The sequence below is a fragment of the Nerophis ophidion genome, linkage group LG16 (assembly GCF_033978795.1).
Source record: "Nerophis ophidion isolate RoL-2023_Sa linkage group LG16, RoL_Noph_v1.0, whole genome shotgun sequence".
NCBI lineage: Eukaryota > Metazoa > Chordata > Actinopteri > Syngnathiformes > Syngnathidae > Nerophis > Nerophis ophidion.
Genome location: NC_084626.1, coordinates 53,969,781 through 53,991,675, shown reverse-complemented (window position 1 = coordinate 53,991,675; position 21,895 = coordinate 53,969,781). Strand labels below are relative to the sequence as shown.

The 21,895-nt window shown below is 41.5% G+C and overlaps 1 protein-coding gene across 1 annotated transcript in view; it reads right to left on the bottom strand.

Annotated features, from left to right (window-relative positions):
- Window positions 1–181: 181 nt before the first annotated feature.
- si:ch211-236h17.3 (carbohydrate sulfotransferase 11) overlaps window positions 182–21,895 on the bottom strand; it is a 42,548-nt gene continuing 20,834 nt past the window's right edge. Inside the window, exon 3 of the mRNA XM_061875545.1 lies at window positions 182–1,537. Within this exon, the coding sequence (XP_061731529.1) occupies window positions 695–1,537 (843 nt within the window). The 3' untranslated portion in view covers window positions 182–694. The remainder of the gene's footprint in view (window positions 1,538–21,895) is intronic.

Below are 21,895 nucleotides of genomic sequence, written 5' to 3'. Positions count from 1 at the left end.
TGGATTGAACTTTCACAGTATCATGTTAGACCCGCTCCACATCCATTGCTTTCGGTCCCCTAGAGGGGGGGGGGTTGCCCACATCTGAGGTCCTCTCCAAGGTTTCTCATAGTCGGCATTGTCACTAGCGTCCCACTGGATGTGAATTCTCCCTGCCCACTGGGTGTGAGTTTTCCTTACCCTTTTGTGGGTTCTTCCGAGGATGTTGTAGTCGTAATGGTTTGTGCAGTCCTTTGAGACATTTGTGATTTGGGGCTATATAAATAAACATTGATTGATTGATTGATTGATTGATTGATTGATTGATACAGGTCTGTGAGAGCCAGAGATCTTCCTTGTTTGAAGTGACCAAATACTTATTTTCCACCATATTTACAAATAAATTCTTTAAAATTCCTACAATGTGAATTCCTGGATTTGTTTCCCACATTCTGTCTGTCACAGTTGAAGTGTACCTATGATGAAAATGACAGACCTCTGTCATCATTTGAAGTGGGAGAACTTGCACAATCGCTGGCTGACTAAATACTTTTTGGCCCCCCTGTATATCAGTATCGGTAATTAAGAGTTGGACAATATCGGAATATGGGCCAAAAAAAGCCATTATCGGACATCTCAGGTAAAAAGCTGAGGCCCTGATCGTACGTACCGTGATGTTTTGTAGACTTATCCTGTGGAAGAACAACTCCAAGTCTCAAAAGTTGAGGTACGCTGGCACAGAGTAGTTAAATAACAGGAAGTCCATGCGGAAGAGGTTGAACAGCTTCTTCTGGTAGAAAGGGCTGATGTTGTGGAAGAACTGTGCCGCCATGTCTCCCGTAGTCCTGGTGCTTTTGGACGAGGCCGGGAAGCTGACCTCGTCCTCCACCCCGGCCAGCCGCAGCACGTAGTCCGAGTCCTGCTCCAGCGTCTCGTACTTGCCCACCACGTCGTAGTGGATGAAGCAGGGGTGGCACAGCGAGTGCACCCTCTCCCAGTGCTCATTGAAGGGCTCCTCCGCCTGGGTGGCCTCGTCCACCAGGTAGTACACGAACTCGGCGAAGGAGACGTCGTCGCCGTTCGCCAGAGCTTCCGGCCGCGGGTGAGCTCTGTGTCGCCGCACTATCTTGGTGCCGTAGCGTTTGTGGAAGGCGGTGTTGTAGCTCCGCGTGAATTTGTTGCGGTACGCCGACACCAGCCGCTCGAAGGGCTCGCGCACGAACACGAACTTCAAGTAGGAGCGCAGCCGCTGGTTGATCTGGGAGGCCGAGTACTCGGACAGGGTGCGGAGATTCCCGGAGACGTGCGCCTCGTTCGCCGGTATCGCCAACGGGTCCCGGCGAGATCCCCCGGCGCCCGTCAGGACCATGAGGACCCGCTTCCAGTTGGTGCACGCCACCTTGGGCACGTAGCAGTACAGCAGGCCGTGCTGGTCGTCCACGATGACGTGCTTCAGGTCCTCCTGGATCAGGACTCGACGTTTTCTGGTGTAGGCGCGACAGGCCTCTTCTAGCAGCTCCCGCCTGCCCTGATGGATGGCCTGGACTGCTGACTCAGCCTGCAAGGAAGGAAGGGGGGGGGGATGGTAAACTTCCAGTGCAATAAAAGTGCATCACACTGAAGTTCATGGAGTTCTCCCTGGCCTCCGCGTGGCACAAACCTCTTATTTACTTCTTGCATTTGCTCACTTTGGCTGTCAGGCAGCGGTCAGAGCCTCGGTCGGACACTGTGTGTGTCTCTCTCTGTCTTTGCTGGCTGATACGGGAACATCAAGGATATCACAGCTTCACACGAGCGTGCTCAACGCGTACAACGCATGGAAGCGCCGGGTGGGAAGTGCCTTTTTTTTCTCAAGCACACAATATAAAATCCCACATAATGTGAGAAACTTGGCACAAAAAAAAAAGGAATGTGTTTTTTGACGTACGTGTCCATCCTCAATTTAATACTGGAGCATACTTGCCAACACTCCCGGATTTTCCGGGAGACTCCTGAAATTCAGCGCCTTTCCCGAAAACCTCCCAGGACAAATTTTCTCCCGAAAAAAGATATAAAAATAACTGAAAACTTGTTGAAAAATAAACAAGTGATTCAAGGTGGGTGGGGTTGAGGTGTGTGTGTGTGGGGGGGGGGGGGGGGGGGGGTGTATATTGTAGCTCCCGTAAGAGTTAGTGTTGCAAGGGGTTCTGAGTATTTGTTCTGTTATGTTACGGTGCGGATGTTCTCAAATGCTCATCAAACACCTATTTGGAACATCCCACAGGTGTGCAGGCTAATTGGGAACAGGTGGGTGCCATGATTGCCTATAAAAACAGCTTCCCAAAAAATGCTCAGTCTTTCACAAGAAAGGATGGGGCGAGGTACACCCCTTTGTCCACAACTGCGTGAGCAAATAGTCAAACAGTTTAAGAACAACCTTTCTCAAAGTGACATTGCAAGAAATTTAGGGATTTCAACATCTACGCTCCATAATATCATCAAAAGGTTCAGAGAATCTGGAGAAATCACTCCACGTAAGCAGCATGGCCGGAAACCAACATTGAATGACCGTGACCTTCCATCCCTCAGACAGCACTGTATCAAAAACCGACATCAATCTCTAAAGGATATCACCACATGGGCTCAGGAACACTTCATAAAACCACTGTCACTAAATACAGTTTGTCGCTACATCTGTAAGTGCAAGTTAAAGCTCTACTATGCAAAGCGAAAGCCATTTATCAACAACATCCAGAAACGCCGCCGGCTTCTCTGGGCCCGAGATCATCTAAGATGGACTGATGCAAAGTGGAAAAGTGTTCTGTGGTCTGACGAGTCCACCTTTCAATTGTTTTTGGAAATATTCGACATCGAGTCATTCGGACCAAAGGGGAAGCGAACCATCCAGACAGTTATCGACGCAAAGTTCAAAAGCCAGCATCTGTGATGGTATGGGGGTGTATTAGTGCCCAAGACATGGGTAACTTACACATGTGTGATGGTATGGGGGTGTATTAGTGCCCAAGGCATGGGTAACTTACACATGTGTGATGGTATGGGGGTGTATTAGTGCCCAAGGCATGGGTAACTTACACATGTGTGATGGTATGGGGGTGTATTAGTGCCCAAGGCATGGGTAACTTACACATGTGTGATGGTATGGGGGTGTATTAGTGCCCAAGGCATGGGTAACTTACACATGTGTGATGGTATGGGGGTGTATTAGTGCCCAAGGCATGGGTAACTTACACATGTGTGATGGTATGGGGGTGTATTAGTGCCCAAGGCATGGGTAACTTACACATGTGTGATGGTATGGGGGTGTATTAGTGCCCAAGACATGGGTAACTTACACATGTGTGATGGTATGGGGGTGTATTAGTGCCCAAGGCATGGGTAACTTACACATGTGTGATGGTATGGGGGTGTATTAGTGCCCAAGGCATGGGTAACTTACACATGTGTGATGGTATGGGGGTGTATTAGTGCCCAAGGCATGGGTAACTTACACATGTGTGATGGTATGGGGGTGTATTAGTGCCCAAGACATGGGTAACTTACACATGTGTGATGGTATGGGGGTGTATTAGTGCCCAAGGCATGGGTAACTTACACATGTGTGATGGTATGGGGGTGTATTAGTGCCCAAGGCATGGGTAAATTACACATGTGTGATGGTATGGGGGTGTATTAGTGGCCAAGGCATGGGTAACTTACACATGTGTGATGGTATGGGGGTGTATTAGTGTCCAAGGCATGGGTAACTTACACATGTGTGATGGTATGGGGGTGTATTAGTGCCCAAGGCATGGGTAACTTACACATGTGTGATGGTATGGGGGTGTATTAGTGAACAAGACATGGGTAACTTACACATGTGTGATGGTATGGGGGTGTATTAGTGCCCAAGACATGGGTAACTTACACATGTGTGATGGTATGGGGGTGTATTAGTGCCCAAGGCATGGGTAAATTACACATGTGTGATGGTATGGGGGTGTATTAGTGGCCAAGGCATGGGTAACTTACACATGTGTGATGGTATGGGGGTGTATTAGTGTCCAAGGCATGGGTAACTTACACATGTGTGATGGTATGGGGGTGTATTAGTGCCCAAGGCATGGGTAACTTACACATGTGTGATGGTATGGGGGTGTATTAGTGAACAAGACATGGGTAACTTACACATGTGTGATGGTATGGGGGTGTATTAGTGCCCAAGGCATGGGTAACTTACACATGTGTGATGGTATGGGGGTGTATTAGTGCCCAAGGCATGGGTAACTTACACATGTGTGATGGTATGGGGGTGTATTAGTGCCCAAGACATGGGTAACTTACACATGTGTGATGGTATGGGGGTGTATTAGTGCCCAAGGCATGGGTAACTTACACATGTGTGATGGTATGGGGGTGTATTAGTGCCCAAGACATGGGTAACTTACACATGTGTGATGGTATGGGGGTGTATTAGTGGCCAAGGCATGGGTAACTTACACATGTGTGATGGTATGGGGGTGTATTAGTGTCCAAGGCATGGGTAACTTACACATGTGTGATGGTATGGGGTGTATTAGTGCCCAAGGCATGGGTAACTTACACATGTGTGATGGTATGGGGGTGTATTAGTGAACAAGACATGGGTAACTTACACATGTGTGATGGTATGGGGGTGTATTAGTGCCCAAGACATGGGTAACTTACACATGTGTGATGGTATGGGGGTGTATTAGTGCCCAAGGCATGGGTAACTTACACATGTGTGATGGTATGGGGGTGTATTAGTGTCCAAGGCATGGGTAACTTACACATGTGTGATGGTATGGGGGTGTATTAGTGAACAAGACATGGGTAACTTACACATGTGTGATGGTATGGGGGTGTATTAGTGCCCAAGGCATGGGTAAATTACACATGTGTGATGGTATGGGGGTGTATTAGTGGCCAAGGCATGGGTAACTTACACATGTGTGATGGTATGGGGGTGTATTAGTGCCCAAGGCATGGGTAAATTACACATGTGTGATGGTATGGGGGTGTATTAGTGGCCAAGGCATGGGTAACTTACACATGTGTGATGGTATGGGGGTGTATTAGTGTCCAAGGCATGGGTAACTTACACATGTGTGATGGTATGGGGGTGTATTAGTGAACAAGACATGGGTAACTTACACATGTGTGATGGTATGGGGGTGTATTAGTGCCCAAGGCATGGGTAACTTACACATGTGTGATGGTATGGGGGTGTATTAGTGCCCAAGGCATGGGTAACTTACACATGTGTGATGGTATGGGGGTGTATTAGTGAACAAGACATGGGTAACTTACACATGTGTGATGGTATGGGGGTGTATTAGTGAACAAGACATGGGTAACTTACACATGTGTGATGGTATGGGGGTGTATTAGTGCCCAAGGCATGGGTAACTTACACATGTGTGATGGTATGGGGGTGTATTAGTGCCCAAGGCATGGGTAACTTACACATGTGTGATGGTATGGGGGTGTATTAGTGCCCAAGACATGGGTAACTTACACATGTGTGATGGTATGGGGGTGTATTAGTGCCCAAGGCATGGGTAAATTACACATGTGTGATGGTATGGGGGTGTATTAGTGGCCAAGGCATGGGTAACTTACACATCTGTGAAGGCACCATTAATGCTGAAAGGTACATACAGTTTTTGGAACAACATATGCTGCCATCTAAGCACCGTCTTTTTCATGGACGCCCCTGCTTATTTCAGCAAGACAATGCCAAGCCACATTCAGCACGTGTTACAACAGCTTGGCTTTGTAAAATAAGATTGCGGGTACTTTCCTGGCCCGCCTGCAGTCCAGACCTGTCTCCCATGGAAAATGTGTGGCTCATTATGAAGCGTAAAATAGGACAGTGGAGACCCCAGACTGTTGAAGGACTGAAGCTCTACATAAAACAAGAATGGGAAAGGATTCCACTTTCAAAGCTTCAACAATTAGTTTCCTCGGTTCCCAAACGTTTATGGAGTGTTGTTAAAAGAAAAGGTGATGTAACACAGTGGTGAACATGCCCTTTCCCAACTACTTTGGCACGTGCTGCAGCCATGAAATTCTAAAGTTAATGATTATTTGCAAAAAAAAAAAAAAAGAAGTTTATGAGTTTGAACATGAAATATGTTGTCTTTGTAGCATATTCAACTGAATATGGCTTGAAATGCATTTGCAAATCATTGTATTTTGTTTATATTTACATCTAATATAATTTCCCAACTTATCTGGAAACGGGGTTTGTAAGTCCTTATGTGTCCAGGGACATATTTTCTAAGTTTATAAAAATTAAAAAAAAATGTTTTTAAAAATACCACAACAGAGACCCCGGACTGCTGAACAACTTAAACTGTACATCAAGCAAGAATGGGAAAGAATTCCACCTGAAAATCTTCAAAAATTGGTTTCTTCAGTTCTCAAACATTTACTGAGTGTTGTTAAAAGGAAAGGCCATGTAACACAGTGGTAAACATGCCCCTGTGCCAACTTTTTTGCATGATGTTGCTGCCCTTAAATTCGAAGTTAATGTTTTTTTTCCAAAAAACAACGAGTTTCTCAGTTCAAACCTTAAACATATTGTCTTTGCAGTCTATTCCACTGAATATACGTTGAAAAAGATTTGCAAATCATTGTATTCTGCTTTTATTTACCATTTACACAATGTGCCACCTTCACTGGTTTTGGGTTCTGTAGATGGCCGATAAGAAATCTCCTTTTTTTCAACCTGCAGCAGTTTTCTAAGCATATTTTTCATTTATATATTTCATACTCCAACCTGACAGAGCAGTTGCTGATTCAGCTCTTCTATTATATTGTGCAAGTGTTGCTACATGTACGTTGTTTCTTGCTGAGTCGGCAACAACAAAAAAAGCAGGACTATAAAAGTTGATGACATTTGTTGGGGCTGGGATGGTTACTGAGCGTGTGCAGTACACCAAAGTCTCTCTAACTACAAACAGCTTTCCAGAACTTTCTTCAGAGCGGCGACGCTCGCCCTAATGATGGACCTGCCCTATGGGACGTCATTTATATTCGGAGCACAAGTTATAATTCTGTGGCGAGCCAGCTGTGAACTCAGGATCAAACGCAACAAACGTGACTTATGTCGAAAAAAAACCCCAAAAAAGACAAGGAGAGAGTAGGGTTTAAATATTTCAGGCGGGAGGAATTGCAAAGCAAATAAGTCATCGCTGGACTGCAGCCAAGTTCCTTTTAAATGCCAAGCTCTATATGCATTTATTACTTACGTATCTTCCTTCAGTTCGGCTAAATTCCCCAGCAAGGTCGGGTCTTGAATCAAGTTTTTCGCTGCCATTTGCCATAAAAAAAATAACATTTTTATTAAACGAAAATGTCTTGCATATTGATCCCATGACACATTTAAACAATACAATTTAAAAGATGAATTCAATGCCAACTATTGTATAGGGAAGTGAAGTGATTTATATTTATATAGCGCTTTTCTCTAGTGACTCAAAGCACTTTTACATATTGAAACCCAATATCGAAGTTACATTTAAACCACTGAGAGCAGGCGGGGAAAGTGTCTTGCCCAAGAAAACAACGGCAGTGACTAAGATGGCGGAAGTGGGAATCGAACCTGGAATCCTCAGGTTGCTGGCACGGCCACTCAAACCAACCGAGATATGCCCGCCCCTCCCCCAAAAAAGAGAGAAATAAAAATGTAAAAAGTGGTTGAGTTGTCCCAGTTTGATATTGATATCGGATATAACACAGCCCGTGATATCGGCGTGCATCTAAAATGTCCGATACAAGCAGTCGTGCAACATGTTTACATCTAAATGTTCTCCAGTGAGCACACCAAGTCAGTCTTTTCGACAAGAAGAAGAAAGTGATATTTTATATTTTCATTTTAGAGCACAAACTAATGTGATCTCTTGTCCTTTTCTTACGTTTAGTTCTGCTCTCAAACACTACTAACATATTAGAGAATAAACTCGATTGCATCACGGAAAGTTTCTCAAACAAATCCAATGTTAAGACAAACATTTTACAAAGTGATCACTGCAGACACAAGCATGATCTGATTGTACTCGACAAGAAGATGAAAGTGATATTATTCATTTTTATTTTAGACCACAAACTAATGTGATCTCTTGTCCTTTTCTTATGTTTCGTTCTGCCCTCAAACACTACTAATATAGTAGAGAATAAACTCAATTGCATCACGGAAAGTTTCTCAAACAAATCCAATGTTAAGACAAACATTTTACAAAGTGATCATTGCAGACACAAGCATGATCTGATTGTATTCGACAAGAAGATGAAAGTGATATTATTTATTTTTATTTTAGACCACAAACTAATGTGATCTCTTGTCCTTTTCTTACGTTTCGTTCTGCCCTCAAACACTACTAATATAGCAGAGAATAAACTCGATTGAATTACGGAAAGTTTCTCAAACAAATCCAATGTTAAAACAAACATTTTACAAAGTGATCACTGCAGACACAAGCATGATCTAATTTTACTAGACAAGAAAATGAAAGTGATATATATATATATTTTTTTTTTAATTTATTTTAGACTACAAACTAATGTGATCTCTTGTCCTTTTCTTATGTTTCGTTCTGCCCTCAAACACTACTAATATAGTAGAGAATAAACTCGATGCATCACGGAAAAAGTTTATTAAACAAATCCAATGTTAAAACAAACACTTTACAAAGTGATCACTGCAGACACAAGCATGATCTGATTGTATTCAACAAGAAAATAACAATTCTATTTATTACTTTTATGAACAACTTCTTTTGGAACTATGAGAGCTCTTTCTTATCTCTCTACATGAACTGTTGCAACAGCCAAGAACAGAACAGCAATACGGCATTTCCTGATCAAACTCCGCACTCACTCTCAGATATTTTCATGCTCGGCTCAAGCTGCTTGACCATCGTGTGAATAAAACCGCCAGGAAGAAAAACGGGTGTGACCTCGAATGCAACCTCCCAATAGGCTACTAGGAGCTAACAGCTACACACAATAGAACACAAGCTAGACAAACATACTTTATGTCCTTAATGAAACAATATTGCAATCTAACACGACATTTGTCAATATAAACAAGTATCATTTAATTACACTCGCATGATATTACATATAGAAAAAAGGGCAGAAAGGTATCAGTAGGTATCCAGTAACAAACGTGTCCGCATCATGAGCTTAACTTAATGAATGTTCGAATTATCGCCACAATACCACTCCACTTAAACTCAAAAACAGCAGAAGTAAAATCCAGACAGTTGGTAATAGACATACTAGTATTTTTCATACCTGCCATGGTTCTCTTTTTGAGTAGATTTGCTTGATCAAGCCTTTTTAAAAAAAAAAAAAAAAAAAAATCCCCACAGCAAAATTATAAAATTGTGTATGATGCTGATGACATGTCGATATTGTTTTAATATCAGTACCAGCCGATACTCAAAGCTCCTATATCGGCATTGTGCCAAGAGTGAAACAGTATCAAAACTACCCTCCAAACTCGTATACCAGGAGTGTCAAACTCAAATACAGAGTGGGACAACATTTCAAAGTGAACAAAGTCGTGGGCCAAAGTTGAACAAATGAACCTTTTAATAAGGACCCAAACGAGTTCTGCATTAAATATTGAACAGGCAAGGCTTATATAACTTTAGTGACATGCAAAATCCAGTTTCAAATAATAATAATAATAATTATTTAAAAAATATCAATGCCATATCAAATAAAATTTAAATAAAAATGTTATGCCTTTTTTCTCTATTTGTAATCTTCTGAGGTAAATATCATTTTTTTTCCACAGGCTAATAATACATTGGAAAATAAAATAACAATAATGAATGAACAAAACATTCCACCCTTGAAGAAGCAAGAGAAAATGCATGAACAAAACATTAATTATTGGTCAGTTTACTGGAAGTTTCCCGCAAGAGTTAGTGCTGCAAGGGATTCTGTTGTGTTACGGTGCGGATGTTCACCCGAAATGTGTTTGTCATTCTTGTTTGGTGTGGGTTCACAGTGTGGCGCATATTTGTAACAGTGCTAAAGTTGTTTATACGGCCACCCTCAGTGTGACCTGTATGACTGTTGACCAAGTATGCTTTGCATTCACTTGTGTGAGTGTATAAGCCGCATATATTATGTGACTGGGCCAGCACGCTGTTAGTATGGAGGAAAAGCGGAGGTGACGACAGGTTGTAGAGAACACTAAAGGCACGCCCCCAATATAATTGTCCAGGTGGAAATCAGTAGAAATTCGTGAGAATGGTTGCCCCGGGAGATTTTCGGGAGGGGCACTGAACTTCTGGAGTCTACTGGGAAAATTAAATGGGTTGGCAAGTATGAGTATTAGCGGTGAATGCGGTGTTACAGCGGCACCGACGCGGGCCAGCTCTAATGCTTAATTGATATTGCCTCAAGGGCCAAATGAAATTACATGGGGCCAGAGTTTGACACCCACGTCTTATGCCATCAACACAAATGACTCAGTCAAAGATTTGGATTCCATCTTTTTTGTTTGTTTAGGCTTTCAAATTAAAACAAGAGTGTCAGCAATAGTTTTTACTTAAACTGACGCTAGCCAGTCTTTATTTTGTTCAAGTTAAAAAAAAAAAGCAAGCAAATCTCCTGATGTTCGTCGTCCTAGCAGAGCCAAGATGAGCACATCACAAATTGTCACTGCAGTATTTCAACAAAGCGGTCCGGCATCCTTTTTCTATCTTTCACAACAAAATGATAGAAGTATTGGATTGGCAGCAAAATGACCACAACGAGCACGACGTCAGGGAGACTTGTGGGGGATTTGTGTATCAGCCAGGATGATGAATCAGTGAAGTGAAAAATATTAAGAAGAAAAATATGCTGTTGCAAAATAAGCCAAAGAATGTTGCAAATGACATCCACCATATTTTTGTATTGTTTTTTTTAAGAACTATAACCATTCTCTAATTGTTTAGAGGGGTCTTGAATGCATCACGGTTGTCCTTGTACTAAAATGTACAAAACCAGTGAAGTTAGCACCTTGTGTAAATGGTAAATAAAAATCCTTTTCAACTTATATTCAATTGAAGAGATTGCAAAGACAAGATATTTCATGTTCCAACCGGCAAAAGGAATAAGTGATGATGACATTTGAACAGAAGTGCAGATAGAACATGTTTTGGTCAATTGTACAGAATATGTACTGTAATGTGCAATCTAATAATACAAGTTTCAATCAATCAAAAAAGTAAGCAGATATTAATAGTAAATGAACAAGTAGATTAATAATCCATTTTCTACCTCTTGTCCCTCATAATGTGGACCAAATAATAGAATGAGAAATGACAATGTTTCTGCACATGTCAGCAGACTAATTAGGAGCCTGTGCTTACTTACTACTATAACCAGTATTAATCAATCAATCAATCAATCAAGGTTTATTTATATAGCCCTAAATCACAAGTGTCTCAAAGGGCTGCACAAACCACAACGACATCCTCGGTAGGGCCCACATAAGGGCAAGGAAAAACTCACCCCAGTGGGACGTCGACCATGATGTATGAGAAACCTTGGAGAGGACCACATATGTGGGCAACTCTCCCCATCCCCCCAGGGGGTTGCTCAAATGTTTATTATTTTATGAAGAAAATTATTCCTTGATTGCAATAACATATTGTATCATGAGATGTTTTGTTAAAATAAAAGCCAAGAGTAGTTTTTTTTTTTGTGGTCCCCTTTATCTTGCAAAGTATCGAAATACATTTTGGTACTGGTACTAAAATATTGGTATAGGTACAACCTTCCAGCATCCTAAACAACTTCTCTTTAGTAGTAAGTAAACAAACAAAGTCTCCTAATTGGTCTGCTGACATATGCAGTATCATATTGTGTCATTTATCATCATTTTCTCCAAATTATGAGGGACAAGCAGTAGAAAACTAATTATTAATCCACTTGTTCATTTACTGTTATTATCTGCTTGCCTTCTTTTTCAACATGTTCTATCTACACTTCTGTTCAAATGTAAGAATCATTTATTCTTCTGCTGTTTGATACTTTACATTAGTTTTGGATGATACCACACATTTAGGTATCGATCCAATACCGAGTAGTTACAGGATCATACTTTGGTCATATTCAAAGTCCTCATGGGTCCAGGGACATATTTCCTGAATTTATAAACAAAATAAAGACAAAAAATGTTAAGATTGTAAAAAAATATTGATGTAATCATTGTAGTATCGACTAAATACGGCTCTTATACTCGTTACAATCGATATTTGTATCAATCCACCCATTGTTAGAGGTGAGCTATCGTATCCTCTTGTAAGAAACTTACTTCATTTGTTGCCATGGAGGTGATGATTAGTGATTTAGAAGTAGCTAAAACACTGTGGATGGACGTTAGCTGCTTTTAAAGTCTTTAGTGTTTACAGCTCCAACTTTATCGTTAGTTTTTAAGCCAAAATACGTCCATTTTCTCTCTTCTGTCTCAACATTGTGTCTGCTTGTAAGTGTTTTGTGTGTAGCCTGACATGTGCATCTGCTTGTTTGGGGTCATGACCTGAAGACGGCGTACTGTCTGGTCCGTAAAACATTTTTTTTTACCAGTATTTCTTAGAGGCAGTATAGTACTTCTTTTAATACATTACTACTGCTGTATTTCATTATCCACTGTACAACTTCAGAATGCATTATTTGGATTTACATTCATTCTTGTGGGAAAAAGCGCCTTCAGTTTTTGCACAATTCGGTCTTCTTAAGACCTTTTGGAACATAGTTAACACCACAGATATTTCTACATATGAAGAACCTGCATACTAACAGATTATAAAACATATTTGTAGCACTTAAGATTGAATTAAATGAAAAGGGCCTAACAAATCAAATCTATTATTATTTTTGGTGGCTTGTAGGGTCACAAAAAACCAAGCCTCGACCCTCCTCTCCTCACTAAGCTTAGACCTACAGTAGCTCTAATCTTCCATACATTTCCAAATATTAGAGAAGGTTGTCTCCAGTCAGTTGTTGCCCTTCTTAGAGGATAATGGTGACACTGAGCTGTTCCAGTCCGCTTTTAAAGGGGAACATTAGCACAATTTCAAAAGGGTTAAAAACAATGAAATTCCCAGTGGCTTGTTGTATTTTTTGAAGTTTTTTTCAAAATTTTACACCTCCCGGAATATCCCTAAAAAAAGCTTTAAAGTTCTTGATTTTCGCTATTTGCGATGCGACTGTCCATTTTCCTGTGACGTCACATAGTGACGCCAATACAAACAAACATGGCGGATAGAACAGCAAGATATAGCGACATTAGCTGGGATTCAGACTCGGATTTCAGCGGCTTAAGCGATTCAACAGATTACGCATGTATTGAAACAGATGGTCGGAGTATGGAGGCAGATAGCGAAAACGAAATTGAAGAAGAAATTGAAGCTATTGAGCGAATAGCTACTGACGCTATTCGACCATAGCGTGGGTGTACCTAATGAAGTGGCCCATAGCATGGCTGCCTTATTAGCATCGCCGGTAAAATGTGCGGACCAAACGATCAGGACTTTGGCATCTTGTGACACTGGAGCAACTTAAATCCGTCGATTGGTAAGTGTTTGTTTCGCATTAAATGTGGGTATCTAGTTTCAAATGTACATACAGCTAGCGTAAATAGCATGTTAGCATCGATTAGCTGGCAGTCATGCTGCTACCAAATATGTCTGATTAGCACATAAGTCAACAACATCAACAAAACTCACCTTTGTGATTTGGTTGACTTAATGGTTGCAAATGCATCTGCAGGTTATCCATACATCTCTGTGCCATGTCTGTCTTAGCATCGCCGCTCAAATGTGCAGACACTCTGGTACATTCAATGGGGGTCTGGCGGCAGACACTTTGGCATCTTGGGGCCAGTGGTGCAACTTGAATCCCTCCCTGTTAGTGTTGTTACACCCTCCGACAACACACCCACCAGGCATGATGTCTCCAAGGTTCCAAAAAATAGTCGAAAATAACAGAGCTGAGACCTGGTGTTTGTAATGTGAAAATGAAAATGGCGGCTGTGTTACCTCGGCGACGTCACGTTCTGACATCATCGCTAAAAGACTGATAAACAGAAAGGCGTTAAATTTGCCAAAATTCACCCATTTAGAGTTTGGAAATTGGTTAAAAAAATAGATGGTCTTTTTTCTGCACCATCAAGGTATATATTGACGCTTGCATAGGTCTGCTGATAATGTTCCCTTTAAAGTCCTCCACAGCATAGAGTCAGCGATTCTAAAGGTTTTTAACGATATCCTCCTGTCAACTGATTCTGGCAAATATGTGGTCCTGGTGCTTTTAGATCTGTCTGCTGCGTTCAACACCGTCGACCACGCCACCTTAATCACTGGTCTTGAGAACTGTGTGGGTATGAAGGGCGCCGCCCTCAACTGGTTCTGGTCATACCTAGTCGACAGGAGTTTTTGTGTAAAAATAGACAGTTTTATGTCTTCCACGGCTCCTCTACCACACGGGGTCCCCCAGGGCTCAATTCTTGCCCCAATCCTATTTGCGCTTTACCTTCTCCCCCTTGGTTCTATTTTTAGGAAGTATGGTATTGCATTTCATTTTTACGCCAATGATTGCCAGATCTATTTTCCCATGGCACAAAACAACACAGTTCAAGGTCTCATTGACTGGCTGCACGACATCAAAGCCTGGCTTTCAGCTAACTTCCTGAGTCTGAATGAAGACAAAACAGAAGTTATGTTGTTCGGTCCAAGTCGATCTCCCTCCCCCAACGTTAACCTTGGCACTCTGACCCCGTATCTCAGCGACTGTGTCACAAACCTGGGGGTAAAGTTCCACTCAGATTTCAAATTCGAGAAACAAATCAGCAGCGTCGTTCAAAAAAGCTTTTATCAACTACGCCAAATAGCGAAAGTGAAACCGCTTCTATCAGAACATGATCTCGAGAAATTAATTCACGACTTCATCTGGAATCATTTCGACTACTGCAATGGCCTGCATGTCGGCATTAGCCAGGCCTGCAGCTGGTGCAGAACTTATCTGGACTGGTTTAGACTACTGTAATGGCCTGCATGTCGGCATTAGCCAGGCCTGCAGCTGGTGCAGAACTTATCTGGACTGGTTTAGACTACTGCAATGGCCTGCATGTCGGCATTAGTCAGGCCTGCAGCTGGTGCAGAACTCTGCTGCTGGTCTGCTAACACAGACGTCAGCACATCACCCCTATATTAGTGTCCCTTCACTGGATCCCTGTGTGTTATCCAATCCATTTTAAACTCCTTCTATTTGTAACATATCTCTCCGACCTCCTTCAGCCTTACTGCCCCACCCCATCCCTAAGATCATGTGATCAGCTGCTACTGAGGGTCCCTGACACAAGACTGAAGCTTAGAGGTGACAGAACGTTCTCTGCTGCTGCTCCCAGGCTCTGGAACCACCTACCTCTGAGTGTTAGACAAGCCTCCTCTCTTCCTCTTTTTAAATCTGCTGCTCCCAAGCTCTGGAACCACCTACCTCTGAGTGTTAGACAAGCCTCCTCTCTTCCTCTTTTTAAATCTGCTGCTCCCAAGCTCTGGAACCACCTACCTCTGAGTGTTAGACAAGCCTCCTCTCTTCCTCTTTTTAAATCTGCTGCTCCCAAGCTCTGGAACCACCTACCTCTGAGTGTTAGACAAGCCTCCTCTCTTCCTCTTTTTAAATCTGCTGCTCCCAAGCTCTAGAACCACCTACCTCTGAGTGTTAGACAAGCCTCCTCTCTTCCTCTTTTTAAATCTCTCTTAAAAACATACTTTTATTCCTTGCCTTTTAACACTGACTGATATCCATCCTGCAATGGCGCCCCATTCTACACCTGCTGTCAACCTGTTTTTATCTTTTATTTATTTATTTTTTATTGTGTTCTGTTTGTGTTGTGTTGTTTGCTCGGTCCTCGTATTATCTTTTAACTTGCCCATTGTGCAGCACTTTGTGCACCCTGTGGTACATTTTAAATGTGCTTTAGAAATAAAGTTGATTTGCTTTGAATGTGCACAATTGAATAGTAAGTTCCTTAGGCAGCTGTTATGTTTGACTAAGGCAGGGGTGTCCAAACTTTTTCCACTGAGGGCCGCACATTGAAAAATCAAAGCAAGCAAGAGGGGGCCATTTATTTTAAAAACCAATACAATATATGTATAAAAGTATACATTTATGTCTCCACTCAGGCTTGATCCTGGGGACCCCAAAGGGTTTTGGTAAAAATAAAATGTTAAAAATGTGTCATTATTCAGTATTATTCTTATTATTTAAGTTTCAAATCTTTAGATCAACATTAGGTCAATATGACGTTTTTAAAGATTTAAGTTGTATGCTCTTTTTGTCAAAGAAAACCACATTTTTTAATTGAAAAAAAAACACAAAATCTGCAATATTTTCACCCAATAAAATTTTGATGTAGAATGTTTTTAAAATTATATAATAATTGGAGCCGGAAAAAGGTCAACAACTCATAACACCATTGATTTTAATTCACTATTATTTTCTGTACAATGACACTTCAAAACAAAACACACTGATCCAGAAGGTACTCATTAAAGTGTTAAAATATATATAAATATTTTTTTTTACTGTTTACTTTTAACACAATGGTCTCAAGATCAACTTCAGATCTATCCATCTATTCTAAGTTGTTTTTTTTGTTTATGGATTTTTTTTTTTTTTTTTTTTTAGGCCATTCTTTAAAAAAAAAAAAAGCTCACTTTTTATATGGCAAACACAAAATATCCAACATTTACCCCAAAAAATATCTCAAAGGGGAATATTTAATGTGACGTGATTGGAGCCTTGAATTGGTCAATAATTCAGAATTGATTTTGATTCACAATTGTTTTTTTTAAAGAAAGAAACATCCTGCATGGCAGCTTTGTGTTATTAGAGTAAACATTACAACATGTTCTTGTTACATTTTACCCGTTTGCTCTTTTATACCACTTTTTATGTTTTGAATTTTTTTCCATAGTATTTTCAAAATGTGCTGTTAAAAAATGACCTGCGGGCCGCAAACGGCTGTACTTTGGACACCTCTGGACTAAGGGGAGATGACGGCAACAGACACCAGGGGATGTATGTACAATAATTTATTATATACTGTATATAGTCAATATATATAGAATAACACACACCTTTACACAACCAATCAATCATCCATCCTTTCATTTTCTACCACTCAGCTGGCGTTATAGGTTAAGCAGATCCCAATGTTAATGTGCCTTGGTTTGACATTTGGAAATGTTTTTTGATTTTAATCATTTTCAAAACATCCCAGTACAAGGTTACACAAGGGAAAGAGGCACAAACACCAGCTGCCATACCACATGACAATGGTTACCGACTAGAAATAAGGACCCACACCTAATTTTGAATCGAATGAAGGTCATACTTTCATACTGGCTAGGCAACTGTTTTGAGACTTGAAGAAAAAGGCTGGGTTTGGACACTTTAAAGGCGATATGACTCTTTACATTACATTATATTTATCATGACTTATTCCGCATTGGAGCTGCCAAAGTCAGCACCAGAAACATTAATTTATGGCACCCATTGGGACACGGAGTAACTGGAACCTTGGCGTACTCAATGTTCTGCTTGGGAAACGGTTCCAATAAGAGGAAGAAGCCAATTCTCCCCAAAGAGCTGCATGTTCTGAAACAAACACCTTGGAGTAAACAGCAGGACAAAGATTTACAGAGCCCTGAAGAAAGACCACACATTGCACTTTTCTAGACAATGTACAAAACCCCAAAACCAGTGAAGTTGGCCTGTTGTGTAATTTGGAAATAAAATCGGAATGCAATGATTTCTAAATCCTTTTTAACTTATATCTAATTGAAAAGACTGCAAAGACAAGATATTTAATGTTCGAACTGAGAAACTTTCTTTTTTTTGCAAATAATCATTAACTTAGAATTTAATGGCAGCAACACGTTGCAAAAAAGGGGCATTTTTACAACTGTGTTACATGGCCTTTCATTTAACAACACTCAGTAAACGTTTGGGAACTGAGGAGACCAATTGTTGAAGCTTTTCAGGTGGAATTCTTTCCCAGTCTTGCTTGATGTACAGCTTAAGCTGTTCAACAGTCCGGGGTCTCCGTTGTGGTATTTTAGACTTCATAATGCGCCACACATTTTCAACGGGAGACAGGTCTGGACTACAGGCAGGCAGGTCTAGTACCCGCACTCATTTACGCTGTTGTAACAATGCAGAACGTGGCTGTGGAGGGGGGTGTGGCCTGTGGGCCTGCCGCAGAACGGGGCGTGCAAGGACCGGCCTCGAAGACAGCGACAGGTGAAGAGATGGCCCAGGTGAGCCTTGGGGCGGTATAGCTCGGTTGGTAGAGCGGCCGTGCCAGCAACTTGAGGGTTGCAGGTTCGATTCCCGCTTCCGCCATTCTAGCCACTGCCGTTGTGTCCTTGAGCAAGACACTTTACCCACCTGCTCCCAGTGCCACCCACACTGCTTTAAATGTAACTTAGATATTGGGGTTCACTATGTAAAGCGCTTTGAGTCACTAAAGAAAAAGCGCTATATAAATAAAATTCACTTCACTTCACTTATCTGATCACCTGTCACCTTTATGTGCACAATTGAATAGTTAGTTCCTTAGGCAGCTGTTATGTTTGACTAAGGGGAGATGACGGCAACAGACACCAGGGTGGTATATGTACAATAATCTAGTATATATATATATATATATATATATATAGTCAATATATTTATAATAATACAAAACAATACTAACAAATAAGCTAACCTAAGGAAATTGAGTGTGTCAAAACCCAAGAGTGTGTGTGTGTGTGTGTGTGTGTGTGTGTGTGTGTGTGTGTGTGTGTGTGTGTGTGTGTGTGTGTGTGTGTGTGAGGCTATGTGTGTAGTTTGCTGAAGTGTGTGTTAGCAAGTGTTGATGAGAGCGAAGGAACGAGGCAGTCCATGGGGCAGGCAGGTGATCCGGGGAGAGAGACAGGCGTCAGAGTCCGGGGGCGAGCAAGGAGTCAAGGAACGAGGGAGGCATTTGAAATCCAGGGCAAGGGAAGGAAAACAAGTACACCATTTGAGAACTAAGTTCCCGCCAGGATCCTTGGGTCCACTGGTCCTTTAAGCAGCTCGCCCTCATCAGTCCCAGGTGTGCAGATTGACGACAACATTTCACACTCACAATCACACACTAGGGCCAAATATTTTTTGAAATGAAAACGTTAATACTAACCGTCTGGAGTTTTACCACGGTTATCGTTCCTCGCATTTATCGTTTCAGCCCGCCATCAGTCCTCACAAATTTGATGTAATCAGCGTTAGCTATGTTTGCTAAGCAGACAAGGTGAACAGTATCTATTTGGTTGAGTGAGATGACAGCCAAAAGTTCATAGTCAAGGTAGAACAACGTGGTTATCAATGCACCGAGGCCTAACAAATCTATAATTATTTTATATCTTATTTGTATCTGCTTTTGAAATACTGCAAGGCTTCAAAGGTGAGTTGCATTCATGTCAGAACAGCAAAGGGGTTAAAACTAGAGCTGTCCGATAATATCGGACCGCCGTTATTATCGGCCGATAAAATGCTTTAAAATGTAATATCGGAAATTATCGGTATAGGTTTCAAAAAGTAAAATTGATGACTTTTTAAAACGCTGCTGTACGGAGTGGTACACAGACGTAGGGAGAAGTACAGAGTGCCATTAAACCTTAAAGGCACTGAATAGTGCGTGCCGGCCCAATCACATATCTATGGCTTTTTACACACACAAGTGAATGCAAGACATACTTGGTCAACAGATATACGGGTCACACTGAAGGTGGCCGTATAAACAACTTTAACACTGTTACAAATATGCGCCACACTGTGAACCCACACCAAACAAGAATGACACACACATTTCAGGAGAACATCCGTACCGTAGCACAACAGAACAAAGACCCAGAACCCCTTGCACCACTAACTCTTCAGGGATGCTACAATATACACCGTCCCCCTCACCCCCGCCCCCAACAACCCTGCCCACCTCAACCTCCTCATGCTCTCTCAGGGAGAACATGTCCCAAATTCCAAGCTGCTGTTTTGAGGCATGTTAAAAAAAATAATGCACTTTGTGACTTCAATAATAAATATGGCAGTGTCATGTTGGCATTTTTTTCCCATTACTTGAGTTGATTTATTTTGGAAAACTTTCTTACATTGTTTAATGCATCCAAAATTAGGCATTAAAATGTGTTAATTCCACGACTGTATATATCGGTATCGCTTGATATCAGAATCTGTAATTAAAAAAGTAAAGTACCAATGATTGTCACACACACACACACACACACACACACACACACTTGGTGTGGTGAAATCCATTGCCTGCATTTGACCCATCCCCTTGTTCACCCCCTTTGGTATGACTCGGCCGGGGTTTGAACTCACGACCTAGCGATCTCAGGGCGGACACTCTAACCACTAGGCCACTGAGTAGGTCAGGACAATAGTTGGACAATATTGTAATACCAGATATCGGCAAGAAAGCCATTATCGGACATGTCTGGTTAAAACTTACCATATTTCCTTGAATTGCCGCCGGGTATATAGTATGCACCTGCCTAGAATTACTGCCGGGTCAAACTGGTTTCGCAAAATATTATTTTTATTAGCATATGCCTACAATTTCCGCCGGGTCAAACTCGTCACGTCACGAGTGACACTTCAACTGTCATCATTTTCAAAATGGAGGAGGCTGATTTCAATCATTTGAAATCGCATAAAGGGAAGAAGATTAAGAGCTATTCAGTAGGATTTAAGGTCCAAGCTATTGAATATGCTAAAAAGAACAGTAAGCAGCTATGTTTTATTAATATACCATAGCTGTGTATGTCAAATAGGAGTCATTAAATGACTCCCGCCTCCTGGTGGTAGAGGGCGCTAGTGATCCTTCTTGCGACTACTCGGCTGCAGAAGAAGTGACAACAAGCAGCAAGAGTGAGCAGCCATCCTTTATTTTTTCCTCTCGCTTGCACTTTTAACATGGAGGATTACATATCTAAAATAAAACAGTTTTCTAAACTGGACTTTCAATGGAAGCAGGAGGTAATAAAGGAAGATCTCCATCAAGACAGAGAGACTTTTAAAAGTGAAGAAAGATAAGGAAGACTTCTATAAACAAGTTATCGATGCTTTTGATCAGAAGGAGCTGCGCATGGACTTCATTTATAAGTAAAGGTAAGACCATAATTGTGACGTTTGCTGGGCATCGTGATGCCGGATTCGTTCCTTCATGGATGCGTTCGGGCAAGAACACAGCGTAAGGTAAGAAATAAAGATTTATGTAACTCAAAAACAGGCTGAAAACAAAAACACTGGTCCTGGGCAAAAAAGGGCAAACAAAAGGCGCTAGCATGGGAGCTAGGGAAACAAACAGAAACACTTACACTTGGCACAAAGGCACAAAAAGGGAAAACAAAACAACTAGCATGAGAGCTAGGGATATACGAAGCGTAGCGCGAAAGCTAGCGAGTAAATACATAGAGAATCATACGTCACTTGTTGCGTGTAAGGCAAATTAGGATCCGAGACAGAATGAACAAAAGGGGCAGGCTTAAATAAGGCAGTGATCAAGAATAACAGGTGTGCGTAAACAGCGAGTAGCAGGTGGAATTAATATGCAACCATGGTGACAGAACAAACAGGAACTAAGGACGTCAAACAACAGAATGTGATACCAAAATGGAACAAAACAAGAATATGTGATGAGCCGGGTAGCGGATCATAACAATAATAACGGTTTTTTTTTTGTTTTTAAATGTGCTTTTTATGATGGTATCCTTACATAACACTCAAATTTTTAAGCGCAGGCCTAAATTTACCACATGCCTTTGTTTTAAATTGATTAGCGGCCCGGCGCAATTCAAGG